Source organism: Saccopteryx leptura, chromosome 1 (assembly GCF_036850995.1).
Source record: "Saccopteryx leptura isolate mSacLep1 chromosome 1, mSacLep1_pri_phased_curated, whole genome shotgun sequence".
NCBI classification, from domain to species: Eukaryota; Metazoa; Chordata; class Mammalia; order Chiroptera; family Emballonuridae; genus Saccopteryx; species Saccopteryx leptura.
In genome coordinates, this window is record NC_089503.1 from 179392460 (window position 1) to 179404874 (window position 12415).

Sequence of the window (12415 nt, forward strand, 5' to 3'; positions counted from 1 at the left end):
AAATGGTTAAATTTTTGATTAAAACAAATGCAGGATAAATGTGGACATGATGGCAGTCTTCTCTGACAAACTGGAACCAACTTGAATTGTTTCCATTAATTTATTTTCAAGGCCTGACCTGTGGTGGCGCAGTGGATAAAGCATTAACCTGGAAACACTGAGGTTGCCGGTTCGAAACCCTGGGTTTGCCTGGTCAAGGCACATATGGGAGTTGATGCTTCCTGCTCCTCCCCCCTTCTTTCTCTCTCTCTCTCTCTCTCTCTCTCTCTCTCTCCTCTCTATAATGAATAAATAAAATCTAAAAAAAAAAAAATAGGTAAAAAAAAAAATTTATTTTCAAAAGCAAATAACTTTATATTTTTGCTATATATTTATATATCTCACTCTAGATGCTAAGCTCATGGAAGAAAGAAATCTGATTTTTTTGTTCCCAAAGTAAACAAACACCATCTCAACAGTGAAATATTACAAAATGTTGCTAAGTATTGGGGGTAGAAAGTGCTATATGGAGGTAATATTTAATTTACCACCTATGCATTATACTTTTTAAATTTATTTTTTGATTACAGTTGACATACAATACTATATTAGTTTCAGCTCTATAATATAGTGATTAGACATTTATATACCTTACAAAGTGACCCCCAGATAAGTCTAGTATCCATTTGATATACATAATTATTACAATATTATTGACTATATTCCCTATGCTGAACTTTACATCTCAGTGATTATAACTAGAAATTTGTACCTATGCATTATTGAAGTTGGTTGCTGTACTTTACATCCCTATGGCTATTTTTCTAACTGGAAATTGGTATCTGTACATTATTGAAGTAAGTTATAATGTTCTACCCATATCACTTACCTTTGGGACCACTGGACATGCTTTTGAATATTCACTAGGACTAACCTGAACAAACATAAGACCCGTCTGCTGGTGTCTAGGAGAAACAACACATATAGGTGATGATAGCCTGACAGGGATGTAGACATGACACAGCGTTAGCAGAGCAGAAGAAAAGTCCCATGTACCTGATGTGATTGAACCCCTCAGGGGAATGCTAGAGGTTGGGAGGAGGGGTGGTTGGATCACACCCTGTTTCTGCTAGGGCAGCTGTGCCTTGTGCTCAGACCTGAAAGTCTCTCCATATTTTGGCAAGCATAGGATTGACTCGATGGGAAGTAGAAATGACCATCTATCAGCATTTCAACCTCCCTGTTTCACTAACACCCTCAGTCCCTGCTGCTGACATCTTGTCAGCAGTGGTAGAGTGTTGGCCTGGCATGTGGATGTCTCAGGTTCAATTTTGGGTCAGGGCACACAGGAGAAGCACCCATCTGCTTCTCCATCCCTCCCCCTCTCACTTCTCTCTCCCCATCTCTCTTTTCCCCTCCTACAGCCATGGCTTGATTGGAATGAGTTGGCCTCGGGCATTGAGGATGGCTCCATGGCCTCTGCCTCAGGTGCTAAGAAGAGCTTTGTTGATGAGCAACGGAGCAACGCTCCAGAAGGGCAGAGCATTGCCCCCAATGGGCTTGCTGCATAGATCCCAGTTGGGGTGCATGCGGGAGTCTGTTTCTGCCTCCCCTCCTCTCACTGAACAAACAAACAAACAAACAAACAAACAATATTGACTATATTCCTTATGCTGTACTTTATATCCCATGATCTGTCCCATGACAACAGTGCTTTTCTCTTCTTGTTCATCAGGTATTTTGAATACCTAGGATGTGCTTGGCATAGACTGGGTACTCTTTTCACTTGGAATAGCAGCAGACTAAAAAGAAAATAGATGTTTTCCTAGAAAAACAATGATCTTTTCCCAGAAACTATATTGAGTCAGGACAATGAGAACCATATAAATGGCTTAAGAATCAATTCTAGGTTGGCCATCTTTCTCTAGAAATTAAGTGCCCAAGTCCTACCTTTTTCCATGAGTCAAAGATACTGTTTTATCTGATTCTACTCATAGTTGAAGACTTTCAGGGATATTAGAATTCTAGTTTTTGCTTAAGGAAAGTATGTAAAGACTTGAGATGGGGATGAATAATAAAACATGCTTGAAATTATTGAATCAAGAAATAGGCCCCTGCTCCCCCTTTGGCATAGTCAATTCAATGAATGGGAACCTTCAAGTCATTCATGTTTCCATTTAATCACAAGGACTATTCTACCTTTACATACATAATTCCAATTTCACTTCTATCCAGACACTTCCAGGAATTTCAAATCTGGATATTTAAAAGGATATAAGGCTATTTAAATAAAAGGATAGCCTCAAATCAATAACCTGAATAGCATATTTAACTGAGTAGGTTCTTTTAAAAGTTATACTTACTGCAACTGGAAGTAATCATCTACTGCCTCATAATTTACATTCTGAAAAAACGTTAGGGTCTGAAAAAGAGAATAAAAAAGATTTTGTAAAGCAGGAAAATTGGGAATGGGGAAAATGGATAGTTTCAAGACAAATTTAGATTTTTTTTCTTCAGTGAGAAGTGGGGAGGCAGAGAGACAGACTTCCTCATGTGCCCCCTACCGGGATCCACCACCCCTATGGGGTGATGCTCTGTCCATCTGGGGCCATTGCTCCATTGCTTGGCAATTGAGCTATTTTAGTTCCTGAGGTGAGGCCATGCTCAGTGCCTGGGGCCAACTTGCTTCAACCAAGCCATGGCTGCAGAAGGGGAAGAGAGAGAGAGCGAGAAGTGAGATGAGGAAGGTTGGAGAAGCAGATTGTCGCTTCTCCTGTGTGCCCTGACTGGGAATTGAACCCAAGACATCCACACACTGGGCCGATGCTCTACTGCTGAACCAACTGGCCAGGGCCGATATAAATCTTTAGGTAAGAAAAAGAATATATTTAGTGGTTTAAAAATATTTTTTATTTTCTATTTTGAAACTCCAATTGTGTAAATATTAGGTTTATATACTTTGTTACATTTTCCTTTTATTTTTATATTATCATAGTGCTATTATTTCTATTGCTTCTCTCTCCCTCCTCATTTGACATTTGTCATTATAATATTCTTTCTTTTTTTAAAAATTTTTCCCAAGTGAGAAACAAGGAGGCAGAGAAACGGACTCCCACATGGGACCTACTTGGATCTACCTGGCATGCCCACTGGGGGGCGATGCTCTGCCCATGCAGGGTGTTGCTTTGTTGCAACCAGAGCCATTCCAGCACCTGAGGCAGAGGCCATGGAGCCATCCTCAGCGCCCGGGCCAACCCTGCTCCAATGGAGCCTTGGCTGTGGGAGGGGAATAGAGAGACAGAGAGAAAGTAGAGGGGGAAGGGTGGAGAAGCAGATGGGTACTTCTGTGTGCCCTGGCGGGGAATTGAACCCGGACTTCCACATGCTGGGCTGCCACCCCACTGCTGAGCCAGCTGGCCAGGGCCTATAATATTCCTATTTTTATTTTTCATTTCTATCCTGAACGTGGCAGATTTTTCAATTTCTTCTGTTTCCTAATAACCTTGTGTCTGGACCTTTTTATTTCTTGACAGTTTTCAATTATTATGGATATCATATTGTCTGTAATTTTTGAGACTTTGAGGAATTACTTACTTGAACCTTTCCTCTGTAGTTTTTGAGTAATTTTTTTAAATGTCCATTTACCTTTTGCATATGTTCTTGCTATTTTACTCCCTCTGGGGCATGTTCCATCTCAATTTTTAGTATTTAATAAGGTTGCTCCATTCTCGGGGTAAAGTAATTTATAGAACATATATGATATTAAAGGCAGAAAATTATAAGCCCCATATTTTTAAAGTATGTTAATTATATCCCTATGTCCTTAAATTATTCTGTGTAGTTCTTTCATATGTATATATAAAATATATTATTAATTCTTTTCCTTGAACACAGAACTAGATTTATTTTTAATGCAATGACCTTCACAACCTTCAACTTTATCACAAAAGGTTGTATATTTTGTGTTATACCACTTAGCATCCAGCTTATATGTAAATCTTGTCTCAGAAAGATTTCTGCTGATCTTACTTTGCTAATAAGATTTTCAGAGGCTTGGAGTCTCTGTTCTTATCCCAATAGATACTGCTCACAAAAATTAGGGATATTTTGAAATGAATATGAAGAAATAAAATATCCCCTAATTTTTGTGAGCAGTGTATTATTAGCTACAATAAAATTGATCTCTTTCTAAAGATACATATATATACACACACACGCAGAATTTATATATCATTTTATATATCTCAAAAGAAATATGTACGAAGAAATACTAAGTCATCTAAAAATGAGATTAGCTACTTGAATGAAAGACCTGACACCATTAAAAACTCCTAGAAGAAAATATAGGTAGTAAGTTCCTTGACATTGGTCTTGGCAGTGACTTTTTTGGATTTGACACCTAAAGCAAAGGCAACAAAAGCAAAAATCAGCAAGTGGAACTACATTAAACAAAAAGCTTTTGAATAGCAAAGGAAACATCAACAAAATGAAGAGGTAACTGAACACATTGGAGAATATAGTTGCAAATCATATATCTGATAAGGGGTTAATATCCATAATATATAAGGAACTCAACTCAACAGGAAGAAATAATTCGATTGAAAAATGGGCAGAGGATCTGGATGGACATTTTTCCGAAGAAGACATACAGTGGCCAACAGCACATGAAAAGGTGCTCAACATTGCAAATCATCAGGGAAACGCAAATCAACTACAATGGGGTATCACTCACACCTGTTAGAATGGCTATCAACCAAAAAGACAAGAGATAACAAGTGTTGGAGAGGATGTGGAGAAAAGGGAACCCTTGTATGCTGTTAGTAGAAATGTAAATTGGTGCAGCCACTATGAATAACAGTAGGGAGGTTCCTCAAAAATTAAAAATAGAAATATGAGGCCCTGGCCGGTTGGCTCAGCGGTAGAGCGTCGGCCTAGCGTGCGGAGGACCCGGGTTCGATTCCCGGCCAGGGCACATAGGAGAAGCGCCCATTTGCTTCTCCACCCCTCCGCCGCGCTTTCCTCTCTGTCTCTCTCTTCCCCTCCCGCAGCCAAGGCTCCATTGGAGCAAGGATGGCCCAGGCGCTGGGGATGGCTCTGTGGCCTCTGCCCCAGGCGCTAGAGTGGCTCTGGTCGCAACATGGCGACGCCCAAGATGGGCAGAGCATCGCCCCCTGGTGGGCAGAGCGTCGCCCCATGGTGGGCGTGCCGGGTGGATCCCGGTCGGGCGCATGCGGGAGTCTGTCTGACTGTCTCTCCCTGTTTCCAGCTTCAGAAAAACGTAAAAAAAAAAAAAAAAAAAAAAAAAAAAAGAAATATGATTCAGCAATTCCACTTCTGGGTATTTATCTGAAGGAAATAAAAACAGAAAGATATCTGCCCCCTTCCCTGTGTTTACTGCAGCATTGTTTACAGTCACTAAGACATGGAAGCAACCTAAGTTGTAATTCAGTGGATAAGAGGATAAATAAATGTCATATCTATTATAATATATATACACAGTGGAATATGTTTTAGCCATAAAAAAGGGAGGAAATACATTTGTGGCAACATGGATGGAACTTGAGGACATTATTATTTTATTTATATGTGGAATTCAGAAAACAAACCCAAAAATCTTCCTAAATAACCCTATGAACTCACACCTGCGGAGAAAAGACTGGTTGGTGCCAGAGGCAGGGTTCGGGGGGTGGTTGGGCAAAATGGATGAAGGTGTCCAAAAGGTACAAACTTCTGGTTATCAAATACATAGGTCATGGGGTATAATGTACAGCATGGTGTACATTAGAGTCTAAGAGACTATAATTGAAAAGCTTCTAAGAGAGCAGATTTTAAAAGTTCTCATCACAAGAAAAAAATTGTTAACTGGTGGGTTGATGAATGTTGACTAGACTTATTTTGTTGATCATTTCACAATATATACAAATATCGAATCAGTATGTTATATGCCTGCAACTAATATTATGTGGTGTCAATTATATCACAATTAAAAAGAGATCAATTAAGATATTCAAAGATAACTTTTAAAATTTCAAGACTAAATTTTGGTATAAATATCAGTCACTATGAAACAAGGTAGTAGTATTAAAAACTTTTTAAGCTAAAGTTATCCACTTTTCTATATGGTTGTTCAGTTTCTTTCTCTTTTTTTTGAAGTGAGAGGAAGGGAGAGAGACAGACAGACTCCTGCATGCACCCTGACTGGGATCCCCTTGGCAACCCCCATCTGGGGTTTATGCTCGCATCAGCTGAGCTGTCCTCAGCATCCAGGGCCGATGCTCAGACCAACCGAGCCACTGGCTACAGGAGGGGAAGAGAGAGAGAAGGGGGACAGAAGCAGATGGTCGCTTTTCATGTGTGTCCTGACTGGGGATCGAACCCCTGACATCTTCATGCCAAGCCAATGCTCAATCCACTGAACCAACCTGCCAGGGCCATATCTAGGATATTTATATTAACTGTGATCGAATGTTTGCAAAGATGGTAGCAATAATTCCTCTCAATCATATATGCATGTCCCTTTACAGTATATACTTTTGGAGTCTATTTCCACATCCTATTATTCAGGGCTGGCCTTGCAGCTTCTGCTCTCACTCTCTTGGGACACTGTCCTGAGACTGCCATACAAAGAAGCCAGATCTAGTGTGGAGTACAGAAGCCACCTGAAGCAGAGACAAGCGCTCCCGCTGATACCAACAAGCCAACTCTGTGACATGTGAATGAGGCCGTCTTAGGCCATCCTATCCCAGGCAAGCCACCAGGTGACCATCGCTGCAAGAATGACCCAGATAAAACCAACTGAATGCCCAGCTACTCACTACCTAAACTGTTGACTCATAGAATTTGTTGTTATTTGAAATCATTAGGACTCGATGGAAAAATCAGGCACTAAAAAAGAAATGAATAAGTAAAAAGAAGCAAACAATACACCCGACAATGAGATACCACCTCAGGAATATACTGAAGTGGCAAAGACCTTAGATATTGAAAGTGAAAACTGTTCCTCAGAAATTCATGGCCCATCGTATTATTATTTATTAAAAACATGTATATCTCTCAACATTTGCCAAGCCAGACCTAGAAGGGAAATCCACTTTTAAAAATATGAACAGTACACTTTTATATGTATTAAAATCACATGAAGAAGTTAAAAAATATTAACTTACAATGGTTTTAGTGCAGAATCCTAAGGCAACTTCATACTCAAGCTGGTGTTGCTCTTCTAATATTTTTGGGCCATATGATTCCACAATTATATACAGACCAGTATTTTCTGGGTAGACTAGTTGAGTCCAAACCGACAGGTTCTGTCCCTTGTCCAAAATGTAAAAAACATGTATAATATTATCGTGAAGTGTCATGAAGGGACATTTTTCGTTTCTTTGGAAAGTTATGCTTTGTACTTCCAAATTTAAGGGATATGCCTGTGTATATATTGTGTCATTTTGAAAAACAGATACAAGATATACTTGACCAGATATATTCAATAACATGAATAATTTTGTTGCATTATTTGTCCATAAATTTAGCCTTACTGCATCTCTGATATTATTCTTGAAATAAAACATTATATTATTTTCCATTTTTACCAGAATATGCCCATAATAATCTGGAAAAAAAAAGAGAGAAAAGTTTTTATTATTCTAAGTAACCATAAATTCATGCTATTTTTATTTAAGTGGACTTATAACCAAAATAATTTTTTTCATAATGACTATGTGCTCTGAGAAAACTAGCGTGTTCAGGCAGAAACCTGCAACTTTATACAATGCCGGGTAACTTCTCCTCCATGTCATTAGTAGAGCAGTTTTTTTCTTGGACACTCTTCTCCTTGCATTCAATATATCACTTATATATCACATCATTTACAGAGAAAAAAGAGCTTGAATTAGTGTGTTAAATAATAATGAGAATGAGCGTGACAGGAATGGTGTTATTAGGAAGCATCGTAGTATAGACTAAATTATAACACCCCCCCCTCCGCCCCCGTGCATATGTTGAAGTTCTAACTCCTACTGTGACTGTTATTGGGAGATGAGAGTCTTTAAGGAGGTAATTTAGATTAAATGAAGTCGTAAGGGTGGGGCCCTACTCCAATATGACTGATGTCCTCATAAAAGGAGAAAAGGTGCCCGATCTTTCTCTCTCCCCATCTGACTCCCCCTCTTCTTCTGCATGCACACAGAGAAAGGGCCATGTAAAGACACAGGAAGTGGTTGCCATCGGCAAGGCAGGAAGACAGTCCTCATCAGAAATCATCCTTGCTGACACTTTGATCTTGGACTTCTAGCCTCTAGAACTATGAGATAATAAATTTCTACTTTTTAAGCCACCTAGTCAGTGGTGTTTTGCTGTGGCAGTCCACGCAGAGAGTGCAATTGAGATGAAGAAACGGGGGTGGGGTGGCACCTCTTTAGGTTCATGCTGTAAATAACAATAAAATTTCTTCCTTTAATAGAATAGAATGCTTAAGTCATAGAGATTCATAGACAGTAAGTCTTTTAACCTCTTTGGTTCTGTAGCTGTGCCTATGAAATGAACAGGTAGTTGATTTCATAGCTTTCTTTAGATATACATTCTCTGTGGCCCTCTTCTAGGGGTTTTCTTTCTTTAATTTTCATAAAATACCACTTCAGACTGGCTGAAAGGAGGAAGGTGGGTTCAGAATATTGTGCTTCTATACCTTACATTTGGATTCTGACAAATAAGTAGTCTTTTCATAAATTATATTCTAAATAAACTCCTAAATCAGAAATGTCTTTTTTTTTTTGAGAGCAAGAAGGGGTGGGGAAGGGAGAGAGAGAGAGAGAGAGAGAGAGAGAGAGAGAGAGAGAGAGAGAGAAAGAGAAGCATTAACTTGTTGTTTCATTTAGTTGTGCACCCACTAATTGCTTCTCATATGTGCCCTGACCAGGGCTTGAACTGGCAACCTTGGGGTTGAGCTAGTGAGCCCGGGATCAATCCAGTGATTTCTGCACTCTGGGACTCTGCTCTATCCTTTGCACCATCGGCCAGGGCAAGAAATGCCAATTTTTTTAGGATCCAAATATTTTAATATCTGTCAACATACATTTCCTTATAAAATTAAGCTTTCATATAATTCTAACATTGTCAGTAGGAATTCAACAATATAATAATCATGAAATCCTTATGCAGACAGGTGAGGTTAATATGAAGCTTGGACTATTTTTCAGAGTGTTTTAGTGATGTTACAAGAGTAAAATGCCCTTAATGCCAAGGCAACAACACAGGAATGGAATACCAGCATTTTCATGGTTCTGCCAGTGTGTGTGTGTGTGTGTGTGTGTGTGTGTGTGTGTGTGTGCACGCATGCACATGCACCCATGGGACAACAAAGCTATGGGGCCAGACACTAGCTACGTAAGTTTTCTCATATAACTTAATTTATTTTTTTCTTTTTTAAATTTGTATTGAATTTATTGAGGTAACATAGGTATCATTTAAAAAAAATCCATATTACCCATAGCCATCTCTAGATCAAGATAATCTTTAACAAAAATCCCAACAACGCCTGACCAGGCTGTGGCGCAGTGGATAGAGCGTCAGACTGGGATGCTGAGGACCCAGGTTCGAGACCCCGAGGGCGCCAGCTTGAGCGAAGGCTCATCTGGTTTGAGCAAAAGCTCACTAGCTTGGACCCAAGGTCACTGGCTCAAGCAAGGGGTTCCCCGGTCTACTGAAGGCCCGCAGTCAAGGCACATATGAGAAAGCAATCAATGAACAACTAAGGTGTCACTGTGCAACAAAAAACTAATGATTAATGCTTCTCATCTCTCCTTTCCTGTCTGTCTGTCCCTGTCTATCCCTCTCTCTGTGTAAAAAAAAAAATCCCAACAACACTTTTTACAGAAATATAAAAAACCATACTAAACATCCTATGAAATCACAAAAGACCCTGAATAGTCGAAGAAACCTTGACAAAGAACAGCTGGAAGCATCACATATCCTCATTTCAAACTATATTGCAAAGCTATAGTAATCAAAACAGTGTAGTCTGGCATATAACTTAGATTTCTTTACACATTGTTTTGTTTGCTTTTGGCAATAAATCCACACAAGCTTACCAAATTATTGGCCTGTTGTACTTTATGTGTGTGTTTCTAGAAACTTCACAAGGTGGAAGGGAAGAAAGATGTGGGTGATGACATCATAAAATATATCTCTGTTGAATGAAGAAAGTAAATGCAGGATATGCAGGATGATGATATATAAAATAAAAAACCTCAAAAAATATGTTGTTTTTTTATTTTATATCATGGCCATGGGATGTAAAATACAGCATAAGAAATATAGTCAATAACTTTGTAGTAACAGTATATGGTGCCAGATGAGTACAGATGTGGGGTGATCACTTTGTAAGCTACGAATGTCTATTACCATGTTGTATATACCTCAAACTAGTATAATATTGTATGTCAAGTATAATTGAAAAAAGTTATGTTTACACTATACTGTAGTGTATTAAGTATGCAATACCATTATGTCTAAAAAAAAAATACATACTTCAATGCAAAAATACTTTCTTGCTAAAATGTGCAATAGTTACATCATCTGAACCTTGTGACTTTTTGCTGGTGGAGGGTCTTATCTTCAATTCTTAGAAAATACATCTGTGAAGCTTAGGAAGAAAAGCATAATAAAACAAAGTATGGCTGTACTATTAATCGAGGGTTTACCACCTGACAAGTATCCTAAGCATTTGGTATACAATCTCTTATGTAATTATAATGAATATAATAATAATTATATTCTGATAGATCAGAAAACTGAGGTTTGGAAAGTTTAAATGACTTGTTCATGGAATTAAATACAGGTTTGTTTATCTCTACAATACCTGTTATAGATTGAACTGTGTTACCCCCCAAAAAGATATGAAATTCTAACTCTTAGTACTTCAAAATGCAAACTTTTTTGGAAATAGGGTCATTATAGATGTCATTAATTAAGATAGGGCCATCCTGGAGTAAGGTGGGTCCTGTCATCCTTAGAACAAGATGGCATGTAAAGACACAGGGAAAATGCCATGTGATGACAAAGGCAGAGACTGGAACCATGTGGCTGCAAGCCAAGGAATGGCAAGGTTTGCCAGAAGCTGCCAGAAGCTAGGAAGAGAAAAAAAGATTCCCCTTCAGGTTTCAGAGGGATCACAGTATTGCTGACACCTTGAATGCAGACTGCCGGCCTCCTGAACTGTGAGACAATACAGTTCGGTTGTATTAAATCACTTAGTTTGTGCACTTTGTTAATGGGAGCCCCAGAGGACGACTACAACACCACATCACCTCCTACACTGAAAATGCACATGTAAGCGGCTTAGTTAGTATCTGCTCAGTGATCAAAACGAACATCCGAAAAAAGGAACCTGAGTTTGCCATCTTGCTATGTAAGATCGTAATTCATGTTAGTAGAATTTGATATCCATTTTTAGGTGGTAAAAAGTGCACCTTTACCTATCAAAAGCACCACGTATTAGTGGTGTATTTAAAATTGCTACATCTTCATAAGAATGATGTCTGTTAGGAAATCTAAGATACTTTTTGCAAAATGAGAATGCCTCACCTACAAAAACTTCATGGATAACACTGTCATCGGATAATCTTGATAGATTTCCAGATTCTGTAGGTGTTTGTATAACTCCAGTACTAGTGAAATTGTTATAACAATAGTAAACCCTGTGTTTGTCCCATAGTATTAATTCTGGCATTGCTGTAAGGAGAAAATACGAAGTTATAAAACTGTTGGGTGTAACCGCTAATGCAAAGTCTTTATACATCCACTGTTTTGTCTCTTCATTGTATATCACTAGGTGAATGTTTTTAATGACATCACATGTAACACAGTAATCTAATAACACGGCAAGTTCCAAAGGGTATGCTGTATACACAACATTGTGTATAGTCATAGTAGCAGCTGGTGATATATTTAGAATTTTTCTCAGGTTTTTAATAGTCATTATTTTGGTAAATTTCAGAGAAGCATATCCAAGATAAATTTTATTTCTTGTCCAGATTGCCATCTCGCTTCTTCTCTTACCCTGTGGTGAAATTGAAAATAATAAAAAAATCTTCAACTTTAGGTATAGTCCTAATAATTCCTGTCTTCTAACTTGCTATATTTAAAGGGAAAACATAGTAACTAGTAAGGTTTAATTTTTAGTATATTCTGAAAAATACTTCTGGCAAAGAAATATATGATATAGAAATATATCATCTTACATATAACCAAAAAAATAAATTATTCCACTAATTTCATTCTCTTATATATTGTTTTATCAGTAGAAATAATTAATCTTAATTCCATTTTAAGTCTTCAAAGAGCATCAGCCTTCTCTTATGTATAGATTTACTCTTGCTAGGAGTGCCTCTTTGATGTTTACTAAAGTCAAGCTATAGGGACATGTCAAATTTTAAATTATTTT

General features: G+C 38.2%; 1 protein-coding gene across 1 annotated transcript in view; it reads right to left on the bottom strand.

The window, feature by feature from the left end:
• CATSPERE (catsper channel auxiliary subunit epsilon) overlaps nt 1-12415 on the bottom strand; it is a 92324-nt gene that overhangs the window by 45113 nt on the left and 34796 nt on the right. The window contains exons 10-13 of the mRNA XM_066360146.1: nt 11557-12031; nt 7143-7585; nt 2343-2401; nt 869-944 (exon numbers count right to left, since the gene is read on the bottom strand). Coding sequence (XP_066216243.1) covers nt 869-944; nt 2343-2401; nt 7143-7585; nt 11557-12031 — 1053 coding nt within the window. The remainder of the gene's footprint in view (nt 1-868; nt 945-2342; nt 2402-7142; nt 7586-11556; nt 12032-12415) is intronic.